Source organism: Staurois parvus, unplaced genomic scaffold, assembly GCF_062004578.1.
Source record: "Staurois parvus isolate SC_StPar_1 unplaced genomic scaffold, SC_StPar_1.0 ptg000015l, whole genome shotgun sequence".
Classification (NCBI taxonomy): domain Eukaryota; kingdom Metazoa; phylum Chordata; class Amphibia; order Anura; family Ranidae; genus Staurois; species Staurois parvus.
The window spans coordinates 3,438,952-3,461,043 of NW_028317811.1; the positions used below are offsets into that span (position 1 = coordinate 3,438,952).

General features: G+C 43.1%; 1 protein-coding gene across 1 annotated transcript in view; it reads right to left on the reverse strand.

Annotated features, from left to right (window-relative positions):
• The window catches only part of SMCHD1 (structural maintenance of chromosomes flexible hinge domain containing 1), a 408,526-nt gene that overhangs the window by 119,687 nt on the left and 266,747 nt on the right, over positions 1-22,092 (reverse strand). Inside the window, exon 39 of the mRNA XM_089678219.1 lies at positions 13,723-13,842. Within this exon, the coding sequence (XP_089534345.1) occupies positions 13,723-13,842 (120 nt within the window). The remainder of the gene's footprint in view (positions 1-13,722; positions 13,843-22,092) is intronic.

The window sequence follows — 22,092 nt, forward strand, 5'->3', positions numbered from 1 at the left end:
CATGTGAATTGCTTGTAATTTTAGTAGGCATTAATTTCTCCCGAGACCACAACCCTGGACTGATAGATCATTCAGAATTTTGCTCCCAAACCAGAGAATCTGCTAACAGTCTTTCATTGTAAGGTCAAAAATGGTCCACGACATTGCTGGGGACAGAAGCCACCACAACAGACAATTTGAGGATGTAACTGGATCATTATTTAGTCAATAGGTTAAAGCTGTAAATCAGATCTTACCATATGAAAGAATAGTGTATGAAGATATTGGGGATATACAGAAATATTATGAAATGTGGGGGGACGTGGAGTAACTCTTATATAATATTTTATATAAAGCAAGGATAAAAACAGATACAAACTGAAATGGTGTAAGAAAGCATTTCACATGGAAAGAAGAGATAGTACCCATTGCATTGAAATTATAGAACTGATTGGGTGATTTGGGTATTATTAGTGTGAGAAACTGGAATAAGGATGGAATTGTAAGAGAAGGTATGTAAATTGTATTTAATGATAATGGAGATTGTAATTTAATTGGAAGAAAAATTTGGAATAAAGAGTATTATTAAAAAATGGGTCATTTTTCCCAGAGAAACACTGGATGTGTCCCACACAATGAGAATGTTCCAATGAAAACTGGATTGAAGGTTTACAAATGAGATTGCTTCAAAGGGGGATATCATAAATCCAAGTAATGACATATTGGAGTCTAAAGCAAGAGGGGTCTGATTTGACAGTAATAAAGGTATCTAATGACTCGAATAACTCAAACATAGAAAACACATATGCAAAGACCTTTGTGAACACTCTCAGGACTGAGGCAAGGCTGAACAAAAGGGCCACAAATTGATAATGGTCATGGCCCACGGCAAAGTAGAGAAAGTGGAGAAACCGCTGATGACCTGGAAGAATGGGAACGCGTGAATCTTTTTGTGTGGATGGATGCTAAGAAGTCTGTGCAGTTATGAGAGGTAATTACTGGCCTGTCTGGGATGAAGGGAGGCAAAAATAAATCAATGAGATTCCATCCTAAACTTCTGAGCATGTGTTAAGTCATTGAGATCCTTTATATCCAGCATGACATGTATGATCCCTTTGTGTATTTAAACTATAGATAGGTTTTGTTACTTTTTTTAATTTTTGGATGACGTAATGGGATTGATAACCCCTTGTTGAACAATCCCTGGATGGTAGGAAAAAGGCTTGTCCAATCTTTTTGAGACATGGGAAGAGGCAAATCTCAGCATCCTGTACCCATGATTTGGCTGTGCAAGATTCCCAAATCTCAGCAAAAACCAGCTGGCATCTCCCCACTTCTAATGAAGTTAGTGGGGGTTGTTTCCTCCACTGGTTGATCCCCTGTTTATCCAAGGAAGTTAAAAATTTCCTGAACCCAAGGGCATAGAGAAGAGTTGTGAGTCTGAGAACTGGAACCCGATTTGGAAGAATAAAAGAAACAGTTGATGCAGATTAGGAAGGCGTCAACTTGTAGATTTTTATTTCTTTACATAACTGGGGTTAGATCCAATAGTTACTATGTAGTGCTCTGGCTTGCCAGATTAGTTGTTTATTGTTAGGATTGCATAAATGAGTCTACATTATGTGCAGTCTATATGAATGTGTAGGGCGATTGTGCAGATTGAGGGATCTGATTGCATTGTGTATATCCAGCTACAGAGAGGGGTTTTTCTCTCTGCTGTGTATATGTATTATTTACTGTTTTCTTTTTATATATTTGTTTGTATTAAATATGTGTAGAGTGTCCTAAATTGGGTGCACGGTCCTTTTTCTAGCACAGTATATTTACCTTCTGTACACTTGCTGTTTTCCTAATCATGGTAATTTTTCTTATATTTTAGATTGTGAAATTCTAGCAAGCCACTCTTTGGAAGCTGCCCCCTGAAACTTCACCATCAGAGTTCTTGTTGAGCATTATTTCTACCACATTACATGCATATTTTTATTTTTCGCTGTCAATCAGAAGCTTATTGGCACATGGTCCAGCCATGCTGTGGTTTGCAAGTCTTGGGAGTAGGGAGGAAACAAATTTAATGTCACTCCCAGAAACAGGAGCCAGAAGAGATGTCACATATGGTTAGCTGGGGGAATAGTTGCTAGTAGCAGCCTTTGTATATAGGCAACATGTGCTCAGATGGTAGATTAGGTAGGAGATTCTTGCAAAAGGGGATTCTTACATCCTCAAACTGTTGGGATTTTCCTCTCCCTCTCTCCTTTCACCAGGGTCTGGCTCAGCTATCCTTTTCATTACTCTCTTCTGGGTACTGAATTCCTGTATGTAATTCTGAACATCAGCTGCTAAAGTGCTGTTCATTGTACCTACATTCAGGTCCATAAATATTGGGACATCGACACAATTCTAACATTTTTGGCTCTATACACCACCACAATGGATTTGAAATGAAACAAACAAGATGTGCTTTAACTGCAGGCTGTCAGCTTTAATTTGAGGGTATTTACATCCAAATCAGGTGAACGGTGTAGGAATTACAACAGTTTGCATATGTGCCTCCCACTTGTTAAGGGACCAAAAGTAATGGGACAATTGGCTTCTCAGCTGTTCCATGGCCAGGTGTGTGTTATTCCCTCATTATCCCAATTACAATAAGCAGATAAAAGGTTCAGAGTTCATTTCAAGTGCGCTATTTGCATTTGGAATCTGTTGCTGTCAACTCTCAAGATGAGATCCAAAGAGCTGTCACTATCAGTGAAGCAAGCCATCCTTAGGCTGAAAAAACAAAACAAACCCATCAGAGAGATAGCAAAAACATTAGGCGTGGCCAAAACAACTATTTGGAACATTCTTAAAAAGAAGGAACGCACCGGTGAGCTCAGCAACACCAAAAGACCCGGAGGACCACGGAAAACAACTGTGGTGGATGACCGAATAATTCTTTCCCTGGTGAAGAAAACACCCTTCACAACAGATCAAGAACACTCTCCAGGAGGTAGGTGTATGTGTGTCAAAGTCAACAATCAAGAGAAGACTTCACCAGAGTGAATACAGAGGGTTCACCACAAGATGGAAACCATTGGTGAGCCTCAAAAACAGGAAGGCCAGATTAGAGTTTGCCAAACGATATCTAAAAAAGCCTTCACAGTTCTGGAACAACATCCTATGGACAGATGAGACCAAGATCAACTTGTACCAGAGTGATGGGAAGAGAAGAGTATGGAGAAAGAAAGGAACTGCTCATGATCCTAAGCATACCACCTCATCAGTGAAGTATGGTGGTGGTAGTGTCATGGCGTGGGCATGTATGGCTGCCAATGGAACTGGTTCTCTTGTATTTATTGATGATGTGACTGCTGACAAAAGCAGCAGGATGAATTCTGAAGTGTTTCGGGCAATATTATCTGCTCATATTCAGCCAAATGCTTCAGAACTCATTGGACGCCGCTTCACAGTGCAGATGGACAATGACCCAAAGCATACTGCAAAAGCAACCAAAGAGTTTTTTAAAGGAAAGAAGTGGAATGTTATGCAATGGCCAAGTCAATCACCTGACCTGAATCCAATTGAGCATGCATTTCACTTGCTGAAGACAAAACTGGAGGGAAAATGCCCCAAGAACAAGCAGGAACTGAAGACAGTTGCAGTAGAGGCCTGGCAGAGCATCACCAGGGATGAAACCCAGTGTCTGGTGATGTCTATGCGTTCCAGACTTCAGGCTGAAATTGACTGCAAAGGATTTGCAACCAAGTATTAAAAAGTGAAAGTTTGATTTATGATTATTATTCTGTCCCATTACTTTTGGTCCCTTAACAAGTGGGAGGCACATATGCAAACTGTTGTAATTCCTACACCATTCACCTGATTTGGATGTAAATACCCTCAAATTAAAGCTGACAGTCTGCAGTTAAAGCACATCTTGTTTGTTTCATTTCACATCCATTGTGGTGGTGTATAGAGCCAAAAATGTTAGAATTGTGTAGATGTCCCAATATTTATGGACCTGACTTTATATACATTCAAGTAATTTTGTTTGCTGGATTTATTAGTGGAGCGAATACCTATGCTGTATTATGCTTGATGTGATATGACAATACTTAGATATTTGTACCTATTGTAGAATTGTATGTAAATGCTTAATACAACTGTATTGCTAAAGCATTTTTGCTATGTGGTATGCTTATTGTATATATATTTAACATTTTGTACTAACAGACTGATACACTGTGGAGTTTAAGCACCCTAAAAAATAATCTATTGCTAACTGCTAAAAATGGCAGATGATAATGGTATGCAGATCAGAGATTAGAGAAAAATAGCTTATTTCTATTTCGTAGAAAACATTTCTGACTGAAATTAGGTTGATGGAGCCTCCTCCTCTAAGAATGGGAGGAACTAGATGTCCAACAATGTGTTCTTAGGAGGACCTCAGAAATATTAGGCATATCTTTCCGTCAGATTTTAAAATCAATCGGCCAATCCGTGCTGTCACACAAAAGCAGCTACAAGCATCATATACAAAACATTTACATTAGAACAGGGAGAAGATCAAGGCTAAAAGTACAGAAACAAACAAACATTCAATATACAGTGGATATAAAAAGTCTACACGCCCCTGTTAAAATGTCAGGTTTCTGTGATGTAATAAAATGAGACAAAGAAATCATTTCAGAAATTTTTCCACCTTCAATGTAACCTATAAACTGTAAAACTCAGTTGAACAACAAACTGAAATCTTTTAGGTGGAGGGAAGTAAAAATAAAAAACTAAAATATGGTTGCATAAGTGTGTACACCCTTAAACTAACACTTTGTTGAAGCACCTTTTGATTTTATTCCAACACTCAGTCTTTTTGCGTATGAGCCTATCAGCCTGGCACAGCCTAACTTGGCAATACTTGCTCACTCTTCCCTTGCAAAAACACTCCCAATCTGTCAAGATTGCGAGGACATCTCCTGTGCAAACCCTCTTCAGATCACCCCACAGATTTTCCATCGGATTCAGGTCTGGGCCATTCCATAACTTTAACCACCTTCTGGTGGAGCCATTCTTTGTTGATTTGGATGTATGCTTTGGGTCATGCTGAAAGATGAAGTTCCTCTTTATATTCAGCTTTCTAGCAGCAGCCTGAAACTTTTGTGCCAATATTGATTGGTGTTTGTAACTGTTCATAATTCATTCTACCTTGACTAAGGCCCCAGTTCCAGCTGAAGAAAAACAGCCTCAAAGTATGATGCTGCCACCACCATGCTTCACTGTGGGTATAATGTTCTTTTGGTTATGTGCAGTGTTGTTTTTGCGCCAAACATATCTTTTGGAATTATGGCCAAAAAGTTCAACATTGGTTTCATCAGACCAGAACACATTTTCCCACATGCTTTTGGGAGACTTTAGATGTATTTTTGCAAAATTTAGCTGGGCTTGAATGTTTTTCTTTGTAAGCAAAAGGCTTCCGTCTTGCCACTCTACCCCATAGCCAAGACATATGAAGAATACGGGAGATTGTTGTCACATGTACCACACAGCCAGTACTTGCCAGATATTCCTGCAGTTCTTTTAATGTTGCTATAGGCCTCTTGGCAGCCTCCCAGACCAGATTTCTTCTCTTTTCATCAATTATGGAGGGACGTCCAGTTTTTGGTAATGTCACTGTTGCGCCATATTTTCTCCACTTGATGACTGTCTTCACTGTGTTCCATGGTATATCTAATGTCTTGGAAATTCTTTTGTACCCTTCTCCTGACATACCTTTTAACAATGAGATCCCTCTGATGCTTTGGAAGCTCTCTGCGGACCATGGCTTTTGCTGTAGGATGCAACTAAGAAAATGTCAGGAAAGTCCTACTAGAACAGCTGAACTTTATTTGAGGTTAACCAGAGGCACTTTAAAATGATGGCAGGCGTGTACTGACTCCTATTTTACATGATTTTGAATGTGATTGCTTAATTCTGAACACAGCTACATCCCAATTTATAAGAGGGTGTGCACACTTATGCAATCACATTATTTTAGCTTTTTTATGTTCACTCCCCCCCCCCCCAAAAAAAAAAAAAGATTTCAGTTTGTTTTTCAATTGAGTTGTACAGTTTATGGGTCACATTAAAGGTGGAAAAAGTTCTGAAATTATGTATCTTTGTCTAATTTTTTTACATCACAAAAACCTGACATTTTAACAGGGGTGTGTAGACTTTTTATATCCACTATACTTGAAAAGTCTGCACCTGTCTGCATGTGGCACCCAAACTATTTAAATATACAAAAAAGGCTCCAAAATAAACTAAACCCGCCTCTTTCCCCATCTTTGATGTCACATACAGTGCAGGAAGTCTCACCTTCATGACATCATATCCAGTGGAGGAATTATTATTATTATACAGGATTTATATAGCGCCAACAGTTTGTGCAGCGCTTTACAATATAAGGGAGACAGTACAATAATTTCAGTATAGAAAAAATAGGAGGGCCCTGCTCGTGGAGCTTACAATCTAAAGGAAGGGGAAGATGATACAAAAGGTGATAGCTGCGGGGGATGATCTGGTGGAGGTGATTCAAGTACAGTTCTTAGGTGGAGGTGGGGTAGGCTTCCCTAAAGTGGTGAGTTTTCAAAGATTGCCTAAAGGCAGACAGGGTGGGGGCTGACCGGACATGCTGTGGTAGGGAGTTTCAGAGGATGGGAGAGGCTCTAGAGAAGTCCTGGAGGCGAGCGTGGGAGGAGGTGATGAGGGAGCTAGAGAGGAGGATATCATGGAAGGAGCGGAGTGGGCGATTTGGGCAATATCTGTGGATGAGATTGGCGATATAGCTAAAGGCAGTGTTGTGGATGGCTTTGTAAGCTGTGGTCAGCATTCTGAATTTTATACGTTGGGTTAATGGAAGCCAGTGAAGGGATTGGCAGAGAGGGGCAGCAGTCGCTGATTGGTTGGTAAGGTGTATGAGTCTAGCAGCAGCATTCATAATAGACTGAAGGGGGGATAGCCTGTGTAACGGTAGACCAGTGAGGAGGGAGTTGCAGTAATTGAGGCGGGATATAACCAAGGCGTGGATAAGTTGTTTTGTGGTGTCACTGGTCAGGAAGGGGCGGATTTTGGAAATGTTCCGGAGGTTGAGGCGGCAGGATTTAGCCAGTGAGTGGATGTGGGGCCCAAAGGAGAGGTCAGAGTCTAGGATTACGCCTAGCACCCTGGCATGAGGGGAAGGACCAATGGTTGTGCTGTTGAACTTAATGGTAATGTCGTGAGTGGGGGATCGGGGAGGAGGAAATATTACAAGCTCAGTTTTTGAAAGATTGAGTTTGAGGTAGTGATGTGACATCCATGCTGATATGTCGCTTAGTCGATTTGTGATACGTGAGGAGATTGAGGGGGTGAGCTGGGGAGTGGAGAGATAGATCTGGGTGTCATCAGCATAGAGGTGGTATTGGAAGCCATGGGAGGTTATTAGTTGGCCCAGGGAGGAGGTATCGACAGAGAAAAGGAGGGTCCCAAGAACAGAACCTCGGGGTACCCCAACAGAAAGGGGAAGAAGAGCGGAGGAGGAAGAGTTGTATGTGATACTGAAAGTGCACTAAGAAAGGTAAGAGGAGTTCACATTTTCACAACATCACTTCCAGTCCACCACCACTAGGATGCACAGGAAGTAGCCAACCAGGGGCAGGGAGGCTGTCCCACACAAGAAAAAGCATACTGCTCTTCCTGTCTTAAAGAGACACTCCATCAATTAAACATCACAGTGGGAAAACATTTTGAGATAGAGGACTAGCACAGCATAAAGAGCCATCGAAAAAAATAAATAAATAAATAAATACAAAGATAGGAGACTGCATTAACCAGAATCACCTATATCTACATACACTACATTGCCAAAAGTATTGGGACGCCTGCCTTTACACGCACATGAACTTTAATGGCATCCCAGTCTTAGTCCGTAGGGTTCAATACTGAGTTGGCCTACCCTCTGCAGCTATAACAGCTTCAACTCTTGTGGGAAGGCTGTCTACAAGGTTTAGGAATGTGTCTATGGGAATGTTTGACCATTCTTCCATAAGCACATTTGTCAGGTAAGGCACAGACGTTGGACGAAGAGGCCTGGCTCGCAGTCTCCGCTATAATTCATCCCAAAGGTGTTCTGTCGGGTTGAGGTCAGGACTTTGTGCAGGCCAGTCAAGTTCCTCAACCCCAAACTTGCTCATCCCTGTCTTTTCAGACCTTGCTTTGTGCACTGGTGCACAGTCATGTTAGAGCAGGAAAGGGCCATCCCCAAACTGTTCCCACAAAGTTGCTGATGCCTTAAGAGTTCTCTCCACTGGAACTAAGGGGCCAAGCCCAACCCCACACCATAATCTCCCTTCCACCAAACTTTACACTTGGCACACTGCAATCAGCCAAGTACTGTTCTCCTGGCAACTGCCAAACCCAGACATGTCCATCGGATTGCCAGACAGAGAAGCGTGATTTGTCACTTCAGAGAACACATCTCCACTGCTCCACTGGCAGCGTGCTTTACAACACTGAATCTGATGCTTTGTATAGCACTTGTAAGGGTTGGATGCAGCTGCTTGGCCATGGAAACCCATTCCATGAAGCTCTCTACGCACTGTTGTCGTGTTAATCTGAAGGCCACACCCAGTTTGGAGGTCTTTAGCTATTGACTCTGCAGACAGTTGGCGACTTCTGCACACTGTGCGCTTCAGCATGCGCTGACCCTGCTCTATCATTTTACGTGGCCTACCACTTTGTGGCTGAGCTGCGGTCATTCCCCTGTTGCATCCACTTTGTTATAATAGCACTAACAGTTGACCGTGGAATATTAGTAGCAAAGAAATTTCACAAATGGACTTATTGCAAAGGTAGCAACCTATCACGGTACTACGCTTGAATTCTTTCTCAAATGTTTGTAGAAACAGTCTACATGCCTAGGTGCTTGATTTTACACACCTGTAGTTATGGAGGTGATTGGAACACTTGAATCCAATGATTTGGAGGGGTGTCCCAATACTTTTGGAAATATAGTGTATACACACCAGGAGGATCACTTTAGCCACCTCACACATAGGGGAACAATAACAGTTAGGAACACAGATCACATGAATACGAATAGATCCTTATCCTCATTCATCCCTTTAGGGATCCAGTTTATAGATCCAAAATATTTCTCTCTGTAACATTAGATGAACCAAGTCACTACTTTGGGAGTATTAACCTCTTCAATAACTGCAACGCTTAATTGGGAACAGTTATGTCCTGCCAACCAAAAATGATATGAACGACCTAATGCTGCCTCTGGGTTCACATATACAAGCCCTAACTTCTCTGTTATTCCCACATCATCTCCTCCCTTCAATTTTTACATGGTAGAAGCCTTTGTGAAGCTGGTACAGTGGGAACTCAGTTGCCTGCATTAGCCGAGTCAACATGGGAGGTTGGAAAACTTTCCTGTGAGGAAAAAAATGGCTTCAAATTCATTATGAGCAAATGACCCATACGTGAAACCAGCAAATAAGTGTGGAGCCATCTTGATTTTGAATAAATATATCAGGGTGAGGTTATGAGCTTTTAGATGGTGAAGTGTATTGTAATTTGAGGGGTGATCCTTTCTAGGGATTGAAGAAGCAAATTGATACATTAGTTTTACAGGCCTACTTAAAGTGGAACTTCACCCTGTAAACAAAAATGTAAAAGTCAGCAGTTGGCTTTTAAAAAAAATACACACTTATTTAACCCAGAATCCAGCAATATCCTAACCCAACCCAGACCTTTGTCTTTTCTTCATTCCCCGGTGTTGGCTTCTTAACTGTAGGCAGCCGGCTGTGACTCCTTGCGGTTTTAGAGACGGTTGCCCACTGCGCATGCTACGAGATGCGCTGCGCCCCATTACTGATCCCACATTCTCTTGGGATCTCTGACATGTCCCAAGAAGCAGTGGAGGAGGGGGGGGGGGGGCACTTCCGTGTCATTTGCCTAGGTGGCTGGAGCAGAAGTGGGAGCGGGTATCTCTTTTTTTCGACAGATACCCACTCTTCCCCTACAAAAAGCACTCCAAATATGGCAATATGGCAGGGGGTTGGGGGGTGGGAGAGAGAAAAAGCGGAACATCCCCTTTTGGCTGAAGTTCCGCTTTAATGGGAATTATTGCTACAAAACAAAATTTTTGCTCAGGGAAACATCCGTTAACACTCCTATTTTATTACCGCTCCAAGGTTCACAAAGGACTACAGAATCCTTCAGGGCATTCCATTATGGCAGAGATTTAATCTATTTTTCAATTTTTGGGCATCTTTGTGAACAAATTATTACAACCTAAGAAGGCAGGCATACTATCATTTTTTAACCATTTGGTCTATTTGGATAATTTACCTACTGATTGCCTATTATGCGGTATGAATGTGAATGGTTTGTACACATCCATACCACGTGATGAAGTAGTAAGAGTAATGGGCAGAGTACTGATGAATTTATGTCTCCCTGCTGGCCTGACTTGACTTTGCCATGCAGCTGCAGGAGATAGTTCTTACCAGTAACTTTGTTTTTAATAACTAATTCTTTGAGCAGCTCATGGAACAGCCATGGGCTCAAATGTGGCTCAAGAATGGTTTCTCAAACCATTCTTGAACCATTTGTGCAGTGTAGCAGGGCACATTATCCTGCTGAAAGAAGCCATCACCATCAGGGTATACCATTTTCATGAAGGGGTGTACTTGGCCAGCAACAATTTTTAGGTAGGTGCTAGATGTCAAGTAATATCCATATGTATGGCAGGACCCAAGTTTTCTTAGCAGAACATTGCCCAAAGCATCACACTGCATCTGCCTATTTGCCTTTTTCCCCAAACTGTATCCTGGCACCAACTCTTCCCCAGATAAACAACACACATGGCACCTGGCCATCTACATGATGTAAAAGAAAATTCGACTCTTCAGACCAAACCACTTTGTTCCATTGCTTTGCAATCCAGTTCTGATGCTCGTGTGTCCATTACAGGTGCTTTTGGCTGTGGACATGGGTCCGCATGGGCACCCTGACTGGTCTGTGGCTATGCAGCCCCATACACAATAAACTGATACCCATTTTTTCTGCTGTCAACACATCAAATTGAGGAACAACATGTCTACTTGCTGCCTAATATATCCCACCGACTTTCAGATGCCATTGTAGTGAGATATTCAATATTATTTACTTAACTTGTCAGTGATCATAAAGTTACGGATAATCAGTGTATATCAGTAGTTGCAAAGAAGATAGACAAAAGTGCAAAGAGCTAAAAACCTGTAAGGTGGTTGTAACCTGTCCAGGATACTTAAAAGTGACAGCTAAGAGTTGTGTCTGCTCAAAGCTGTGAGGTTTGAGAATGAATGAGAATACTTGAGAGCTGGAAATCCACAATGAAAAATAAACTCAGATTGAAAATTGTGTTCTAGCTTTAAACATGGTTAGGACCTCTGTATGGTTCTTATTGTTGTGTTTCCTAGCTCAGTCACTAGACAGCAAACCATCCTCATCACCTTGGTGCAATTAGCATTGATGTGATAAGGGAAGTGGTAGGTTTATCCTACCTGTTAAGCATTGCTAAACAAAAACGGTAAACTTTTTGGCATGTAGAGTAAATATGCCTGTATTTTAAAGGATAACTACAATGAATATAGAAAATAATCACTCCCTTTAAAATAATCACATTTTGTTGCTTTGCAGCCTGAAATGAAGACAGACAGTTTTTTGTTTTATACAGCTGTATTTACTCAGTACAATTTATAACATCCAAGTGAAAGATACAACATCAACATGTCAGGAAAAAAAATAAAAATTCAAAAACAGAATCATGGAGTTGGAAAAAGGATCACCCCCTCCTAAAAATGACTTCTAAACTCAATCTGGTGTAGCTAATCACCTTCTCAATGTCACACAAAGCAGTTTGACTTTCAACTGTGATCAGCTGTGGTCATTTTGATTAGCTCAGCATAAAGAGCCTTCCTGGAGCATTTCAGTCCCTGATAGTGCAACTGAAGCAAACAATCAACTATGGGTGGCAAGGCACTGTCAAAAGATCTCCGGAATAAAGTTGTGGACAGCTACAAGTCAGGAGATGGCTACAAAAAAATTAAAAAGCTTTATAAATGCCAAGAAGCACAGTGAAGTCGATCATTAAGAAGTGGAAGGTATTTGGTACAACACAGACCCTTCATGGATCAGGACGTCACTCCAAACTAGATGAAAGAGCCAGGAGAAAACTGGTCAGAGAGACTACCATGAGACCTACAGCAACTCTGAAGCAGTTGCAGGAATTTGTAAGAGTGGTCATTGTGTGCAAGTGGCAACAATATCACAAATTCTCCACAAATGTGGCTTGTATGGGAGGGTTGCAAGAAAAAAGCCTCTCCTCAAGAAAGGCCACATGCAGTCACAACTGAACTTTACCAAAATGCACCTTGAAGATTCTGAGCCCACATGGAAAATGGTGTAATAGTCAGATGAGACTAAAATTGAATTATTTGGGCTCAACACAAAATGACATGTCTGGCGGAAATTAAATATAGCTCACCATCTAAATAACACCATTCCTACATTAAAGAGTGGAGGTGGTAACATCCTGTTATGGGGGTGTTTCTCTGCAGCAGAGACTGGAGCACTTGTTAGGATAGAAGGAAAAATAGGTGGGACAAAATATCGTCAAATTCTTGAGGAAAATCTGCTGCCCTCCGCCAGAAAGTTGACAAAGGGAAAGTTTACCTTCCAACATAACAATGACCCAAAGTACACAGCAAAAATGACCACACAGCAGTTGTAGGAGAATAGGTGCATGTCCTTGCATGGCCTAGTCAGAGTCTAGACTTAAACCCCACTGAAAATCTGTGGAATGGCTTGAAGACTGCAGTCAACAAACGGTCACCATCAAATTCATCTGAACTTGAGCTGTTCCGCAAAGAAGATTGGGCAAATACTGCAAAGTCTAGATGTGCAAAGTTAGTAGAGACATATCCCAATACACTAAAGGCTGAAATTAAAGCATAAGGTGGTTCAACAAAATACTGACACAAGGGGGTGATCCTTTTTCCAACTGATTAAGTTTTTTAATAAAAAAAAAATTTCTGATATGTTGGTGTTCTATCTTTCACCTGGATGTTATAAGTTGTACGGAGTAAATACAGCTGGATAAAACAAAAACGGTGCCTGTCTTTATATAAGGCTACAAAGCAACAAAATGTGATTTTAAAGGGGGTTATTCTTTTCTATACCCACTGTAAAGCCAAAGCTTTTTTTAGTTGTGTATGAAGTGAACGGGGATTAGAGCCCATGTTAAATTTGTATTGAGGTCTGTGCCACTGGGTAAAGTCCTCAATGGGGACAACTAGGGATTCCGATTTTGGAGGAATTTCTGCACACCAGCTTTGGCAATGGAACAAAAAGGTGAAGGAAAACATTCCCAATAGGACACAAAAGGCGAACCCGCTCCTGCCTCAAAAAAAACAAAACAAAACAAAAACTTCACAGGGGTTATAACTACCTTAATTTACCCCCCCCCCCCCCCCCAAAAAAAAAAAAAAAAAAAAAACAAAAAAAAAACACATTTTGCCTTTAGGTCTACTTTTATACAAGGTGGCATTGTTGAACAGGACCTAGAATAATCTCCCAAATAGTGAAACAGATTGCAGTAAAAACCTGACAGATGTTCTATCCCCTCTCCTCCAAATCTAGGAAAACATTTTCACCTTTAGCTATATATTTATGTTACTTTATGACAAAAAGGCAGGCTAAACTTACTCTTATATTCCCTGAGCAGTAGATTTGTTGCATCAAACAGGCTTCTATAAGCCTTTACAGACTCGGTCAGCTGGTCCTTCTCTTTAGTAAGCTGTGCCATCTCTTGTTGTTTTTTGAAATCTGTAGAACAAAAAAAAAAAAAAAGGGACGGTAATGAAAAGGCTATAATTTACTTTTGTATAAATCTGTCCAAAAAGTTATTATGGCACTATTACATTACAAGGCTGAAGTTGTTTAAGAAAACACAGTTTCATCAATATTTATTGTAACTCGATAATTAGAAACACCTAGCCACAATGACATAATTATTAGATAAGGGTAACCTCCCAGCCCAGGGGTTTATGATCTCAGGAGACAAGGTGGGTTTGAGGTAACGTGACCACCGTGATTGGCTGGCACAGTGGTCACATGATCGGAGCTTTCTGTTAGGCACTGGTAAATTGCAATGCTCACACTCTCGGCACAGGTTTGTTTACGTTTTGGTACGCATTTATGCAGCTTTTTGGTGTCAAGGCCCACTGGCCAAGAGGCAGCATATATGCGTACTGTTGGCACAAAGGAGTTAAAGTATAGCTAAATGCAACCTAGAATAGTGGTGTTGTGAACGTTCTGCGCTACCAATAAATACATATACAGTTAGTATGTGTTGACAAATGTGCGTGTAAACCAAATATGTGTAAAATAATACTAGTGAATCAGCTGCTGCTAAACATCAATTTGTGTTCCCACAAATAAACGCAAACAGTGTAGCACAATCAATGATAATGTGAAATCAATAAATAAAATTAGCACAACAACAGTGCGTAGAGAGCTTCATGGAATGGGTTTCCATGGCTGAGCAGCTGCATCCAAGCTTTATATCACCAAGTGCAATGCAAAGCGTCGGATGCAGTGGTGTAAAGCACGCTGCCACTGGACTCTAGAGCAGTGGAGACGTGTTCTCTGGAGTGACGAATTATGCTTCTGTGTTTGACAATCCGATGGACATGTCTGGGTTTGGCGGTTGCCAGGAGAATGGTACTTGCTTGACTGCATTGTGCCAAGTGTAAAATTTGGTGAAGGGGAGATTATGGTGCAGGGTTGTTTTTCAGGGGTTGGGCTTGGTCCCTTAGTTCCTGTGGAGGGAACTCTTAAGGCGTCAGCATATCTAGACATTTTGAACATCTTCATGCTCCCAACTTTGTGGGAACAGTTTGGGGATGGCCCCTTCCTGTTCCAACATGACTGTGCACCACTGCACAAAGCAAGGTCCATAAAGTCATGGATGAGCGAGTTTGGGGTGGAGGATGGCGTGACATCCATTGAGAGAGCCATGCTGCGGCCGAAACTTCCTTTGTGCATGTGTGAGAGTGACGACATTGCGGCTTGGCCAATCAGATGGCCGCAGCCTGCGAACCCAGAAGGAAGACCAGGTGAAGATGGAAGCCTCGGCGAGCCGTGACAGTGCTCTACTGGAGGGATTCGTTTTCAGGTAAGTCTTTCATAATGTGTTAGTATGCGATGCATACTAGCACATTATGCTCTTAACTTGCAGAGAGAAGATTATTTAGAATTTTTTTTGTTGTTTCCTACAGCTTTAAAAGGCACAAGTACCTCAGATATTGTTTGGGAATATATGAATTGGCATCCCAAGGGAGACCCCTGTGGACTGAGGCTGTAATGTTGCCTCGGAGAATCTGATCATATATACTGGTGTATTTGGATTGGAGGTGAGAGTTCTGGGAGCTTGGAGGGAGCATGTGGTGTTTGGACATGCAGAGAGCATTTGTGTGATTCACAATTAGTGCTGGATATAACATTCACGGACAACACGAGTATCATATATCTGAAGAATTTTATAAATGGACTGCACTACGAACTTGTTTGATTTGGGTTTTGTTATAGAGGTTTAAATGCATGATTGAATATTGATGATAGTTTATGTAATTTAGATTCTCAATGTGGAGCATCACATCATATTTTCACATCATTATTGATTGCCAGCAGCTCTACACTATTCTTTAGACATATAACTAAATGCAACTTTGGATTGTGTGGAGAGGAATTAGAACACCTGTCAGGTTTTCACTGTTATCTGTGTCAACATTAGGGAGATTTATTGTATTTGTACTGTTTATCGTTATCACCAAAAGAAAGGAAAAGCCCAGAACAGGAGAGGTTAGCTGTCACTAGAACAGTAGAGCACTAGTTCTGGTGACCCCGATGACAGCCAGGGATTTTCCTAACTTAGAAGAGATTTCCTCTAAGTTCCTGTTGGGCTTTGGGATAGGAAGTCACATTAAGAAAGTTTTTAGTATTACTTTAAGCTCACCACATTTTACAATTTGACTGTACAATTGTATTCATATCTACTGACAACTACGTACTGTAAGGGCCTTCTTGACTGGATATAAATTGTTTGTATATTTTAGGTAGGTGCTCATTGTGATAATTTTGTTCCTAGATACACGGACGCTGACAATCATATTTGTATCATACTCTGCAAATGTCATTCTCACTCTGTCCAGTCCCCCCTCCCCTTTGAATGAAATGTGGTCTGTGTGTGTGCACTGGGGTCACAAGTACATAAGGCACAGCTGGATAAGCTTCATGGTTGTAACCCCAATTAAGCCTGTTGCCAGAGTGTCTGACAAACACTTTCATCTGCCCGGTCGTAAAACTATAACTCAGTCGGTCACTTGACATGTAAGCATTACCTCAGCGTGGCCATAAAATGTACATTCCACATGAGTAATTTCTCATACAAATTTATAAACTTCCGCAGGAACTGAGCACATTGATATAAAGCATATATTCAGATAGGTCATTTTAGTACGAGTCACCTGACACTTTACACCCCTAGGTAGCATCTCCAAGAGAGTAGAAAGCAATATATTTTTATCCGGAATGGCAGGATATGCCATATTTGGTGTCTGGACGTTTGGAATATGATTCTGCATATTAATCTGCCAGTGGCTAGGATGCTACATGTACCCATTGAAGGTTATTGACCATGGTATAAGTGCTCACCAGCTGTCTGCCACGGTGCCAGGCGGTAGTTGTAAATCGGTTCTTCAGATTCCTGTGAATGAATGATGTGGCTGTGCTGGGAGAGGATCCCCCGCCAACTGGCACTGGGGGTGGGGGGGGGATAAAAGGACAGGCACTGAAGCATGTTACACTCTAAATATGAGTGTAGTGTGTAACATGCTCAAAAATTTGAACCTTTAAGTATTTAATCTTCCTGGCTCCTTTTTCTGCTCTGCTCAATAAACTCCTCATAGAGCCTTGTCATATTAAGGACTGATAACTTTTATTAATTGATCTCTATTGCTTCAATTCTGTGTCCTAGCAAGGGTAAAATGATATACAGCGGATAAAATAGGGACTGAACACGTCACCATTTTTCTAGGTAAATATATTTCTAAAGGTGCTATTGACATGAAATGTTCACCACATGTTGGTAACCCATACATACAAATAAACCAAAACAAATGAGTTCAGAAATTAACCGCTTGCAGACCAGCCACAGTACGAGGTGCGCGACCGCCCTACCCACACCGTCGATCGCGGCCATCATCGGGTCCCGGCCGGTGATTACCCGCTGCAGCCCAGTGATTACCAGAAAACACCGACAGGAAGAGGGCTGCATTGTTTGCAACGCAGCTCTTCTCCCTGTCAGTTTGGGTACACTGCTCGGGATGGCTGAGCACAGCTGTCACGAAGCTGGTCTTCCCCCCCATCCTACAGGTTTGCTGCCTGCCACCCCCCACTCTTCTGTCATGTCCATGCTGTTACTTCTAGTACTCACTAATACAGTCCATGCTGGGACTTCTAGTCCTCATTGACACTAATACCGTCCATGCTGGGACTTCTAGTCCTCATTTTCACTAATACAGTCCAGCATCCTGCTTCCCTGGCCGAGCGCAAGAAAGTCGGTCCCCTTGCTGTGGGAATCCACATGTAGGTTCCCTCCTGTCACCCCCCTCCCGTCCCTCCATGCCCGTCTTCCTGCACTCCGTGCCCGACAGGGACAAAGGCAACCACGGCAACAGCAGCGCGCCCAGCTCTGTACTTAAGACAGAGCAGGGCCCCGGTCCTGGGTGTTCTCCTGCCTGCTGTTAGTGAATGAGGTCTGAGCTGCTGCCAGCCTCCTCATTGCTCCAATCCCTCTCCTCTGACTGGCTCCCCTGCCTGCCAGTCTGCTGCTGGATCCCTCCTCTGTGTGGGGTTAACTCTCTGCTGCCTGCAGCTCCTCACTGTGGATGAACCCTCTGCTGCCCGTGAGCCTGCTGCCTGGATCTCTCTCCTGTGCAGACTTAACCCTTTGTTGCCCGTGAGCCTTGCGGACTTAACCCTTTGTTGCCTGTGAGCCTGGCAGACCTAACCCTTCGCTGCCTGGAGCTGCCTGTGTGGATTGACCCCTGTGTTGCCTGTAACCCTCTGTGCCCCGCTCCCCGCATCCAGTAAGTGGACTAACCCTGTGCTGCCCGAAAGACTGAGCCCAATTCTCCCCATGAACCCCAATTACCACGGAACCTCCACCCCACTGTCCTATTGAACCCTGTGGACTATCGGCCCCCTGTTGTTCCATATTGCCTTTCAGAGGACTTTACGGTGTTACTGTGTCTGGTGTTGATCTGCTGACTAACGGATCTATTGTCTGTACCCCGTAAACCTCCCCAATAAACGCCCGCACGTCGGGTTCCGTGCAATCTGTCTACGAGTGCTCTCTCTCTGCACTTCTGGCACTTGACAACAGCTGTCTTGATCAGTGTGCTTACAGTGAAGCACACACCCCGTCCCCTATTAAAACACTCCCATCATACAGTTAACCCTTTGATTGCCATAAATTTTAACCCCTCCCCCCCCCCCCCAGTGCCATTAGTTCAATGCCAGTGCTTTTTTTTGTATTGATCACTGCATTGGTGTCACTGGGGATGTCAATGACCCCAAGTCAGTTCCCCCCCAGTGTCAGAATGTCCGCCGCAGTCCCGCCATAAGTTGCTGATTGCTGCCATTATTAGTATATATAAAAAAATAAATCCCAGTATATATACCGCTATTTGTAGACGCTATAACTTAAACGTAAACCAATTAATTTACACGTATTGGGATTTTTTTTTCTTTTTTAGCAATGACGTCGCAGAATACATTTTGTCCCAAATTTATGACTAAATTTTATTTTAAAGTTTTTTTGCTGGACATGTTTTATAGCAAAAGTACCAAAATTAAGTTTTTTTTCTCAAAATTGTTGGTCCTTTTTTTATAGCGCAAAAAAACAAAACAAAAAAACGCACAGGCGATCAAGTACCACCGAAGGAAAGTTCAATTCGTGGGAAAAAAAGGACATAAATTTAATTTGGGTACAGCATTGCATGACTGCACAATTGTCAGTTAAAGTAATGCAGCGCCGTAACACAAGCCGCTTTTGTAACCGCTTCCTGACTACCCCATAGCAGAAATACTGTTAGAGGGCGGCACGGGTGTGCAAAATCACGTATATATACATGATTCTTGCTCCCATGGTTTTCACTCCCCTCCCAGGTAGAGTCAGATTGCCAGTCAGTACACCAGTAATCACATTTAACCCCTTGATTGCCAGGAACACTCTCATACACAATAAACCTCCATTGCTAGTATAGTGTCTGAACGGGTCAATATCTTTGATCAGATCAGCACTATACCAGCGATCACATTAATATAGTGTCCCTAAAAACGCAGCGTTAGCGGGATCAGCCCCGGCACCTGCGTTTAGCCCCTACGCTTAACCCCCCCTCCGCCCTCCCCTGCTTCTCCCCCAGCAAGTGTACTGTCAGTAGGTCACTGTCACTTAATACATTGCACACAAAACTACAGTGGTCACAGAATCAGCATGGTAATTCCCCCATTGACTGCGCAACTGGGAATTCAGGTGGAAACAGCAAATTTAACTACTCCCCTTGATTTTTGGAGCGGTTTTCATGGAAAATCTGTATGCATTGATTGTGGAACAAAGCGTTTTATATGCACAATAATTTATCGCCACCAACCCAAACTCAAACCTTGCAAGACCATTCGCATGGAAACCCATTACGGTTTTCAAATTTACATTTTTTTATGGGCCTAACCCTCAACATGGGCATTACTAAAAAAAATTAATTGCAGTTGTATTGGTCCACAGAGCCGATTCTTCACATGCCCGTGTTCTCTGCTACCATGGCCAGGCACAGAGATGAGAGTATAATGTGTTTTATACATTTCAACGACAGTACACTCTGTTGTCCTTGGGGTGATCCTGAATTTGACCGACTCCACATAATGCGGCCCCTCGTAAATCACCTTAACCAAAAATTTTCAGATGTCTATACTCCCCAGCAAAAAATCTGCATTGATGAGTCCCTCATTCATTTTTCTGGCTGCCTTGCATTCAAACAATTTCTTCCCAGCAAGCGTGCCAGATATGGGATCAAGATGTATACGACCTGTGAGAGGGCAACAGGCTATACCTATAAGTTTCACTTTTTCTGGCAGATATTTCTTCTCTTTTTCCCATTCAGCCCACAGTTTGCATACAAAAAAAAAGAAAAAAACATAGCAGATATACCCAACAAGGACCAGCAATGTACTGGTACATCACTGGACTTTGAATGGTTATACCAGGATGATGCCTACAACTGCAGGCATCATCCTGGTATTGTTTTTATCAGCCAGCGATCGGCTTACAAGTAAAAGCAATCCTAGTGGCTAATTAGCTGCAGACTTGCTATTACAAGCAGCAGGAGACGATGCCCCCCCATCCCGTGCTGCCTTCTCAGGCAGTCCTGTGCCATTGGGAGAACCTGAGAATGCAGCCGGTGCTTCTGCCAGCTGACCATACAGCTGATTGGAAACCGGAATAGTGCCAATCATCTCTATAGTCTAAGAAATCGGAAGCTACGAGCATTTCATCACTTCAGCTTCGCAGGATATAAACAGCACCATTTTAAATTGGGAAAGCATCTGATCACACTGATATTGGTGAGATTAGTTAATGTAAGGTCAGAGGAGATATCTAGAGCAGTGGTTCTCAACCTTTCTAATGCTGCGACCCCTTAATACAGTTCCTCATGTTGTGGTGACCCCCAACCATAAAATTATTTTCGTTGCTACTTCATAACCGTAATTTTGCAGTAGGAGGAGTAGTGCCACGTCATTGGTGTCAGTGAGAGGAATAGTGTCCCATCACTGATGTCAATGGGAGGAATAGTACCCCATCATTGGTATCAGTGGTAGGAATAGTGCCCCATCATTGATGTCAGTGGTAGGAATAGTGCCCCAGCCTTGGTGTCAGTGGGAGGAATAGTGCCCCATCATTGGTGTCAGTGGTAGGAATAGTGCCCCATCATTGGTGTCAGTGGTAGGAATAGTGCCCCATCCTTGGTGTCAGTGGGAGGAATAGTGCCCCATCGTAGGTTTCAGTGGGAGGAATAGTGCCCCATCATTAGTGTCAGTGGGAGGAATAGTGCCCCATCATTGGTGTCAGTGGGAGGAATAGTGCCCCATCATTGGTGTCAGTGGGGGGAATAGTGCCCCATCATTGGTGTCAGTGGGGGGAGGAATAGTGCCCCATCGTTGGTGTCAGTGGGGGGAGGAATAGTGCCCCATCGTTGGTGTCAGTGGGGGGAGGAATAGTGCCCCATCGTTGGTGTCAGTGGGGGGAGGAATAGTGCCCCATCGTTGGTGTCAGTGGGGGGAGGAATAGTGCCCCATCGTTGGTGTCAGTGGGGGGAGGAATAGTGCCCCATCGTTGGTGTCAGTGGGGGGAGGAATAGTGCCTCATCGTTGGTGTCAGTGGGGGGAGGAATAGTGCCTCATCGTTGGTGTCAGTGGGGGGAGGAATAGTGCCTCATCGTTGGTGTCAGTGGGGGGAGGAATAGTGCCTCATCGTTGGTGTCAGTGGGGGGAGGAATAGTGCCCCATCGTTGGTGTCAGTGGGGGGAGGAATAGTGCCCCATCGTTGGTGTCAGTGGGGGGAGGAATAGTGCCCCATCGTTGGTGTCAGTGGGGGGAGGAATAGTGCCTCATCGTTGGTGTCAGTGGGGGGAGGAATAGTGCCTCATCGTTGGTGTCAGTGGGGGGAGGAATAGTGCCTCATCGTTGGTGTCAGTGGGGGGAGGAATAGTGCCCCATCGTTGGTATTAGTGACACCAATGATGGGGCACTATTCCTCCCACTGACACCAATGATACTTACCTTGCTGACCCGTTCTAGCCTGGGCTCGCTCGCTCCCTCCCTCTCCTATGGTACAGACACTTACTGGTCAGATGTCTTCCTTCTCCGGCCGCTCTCCTCCTCTTCACTCGCTCGATCTTTGCGGTTCCGCTCAGCTCCTCCTCTCCAAGCTCCACCTCCTCGCCCGTGATTGGCCGC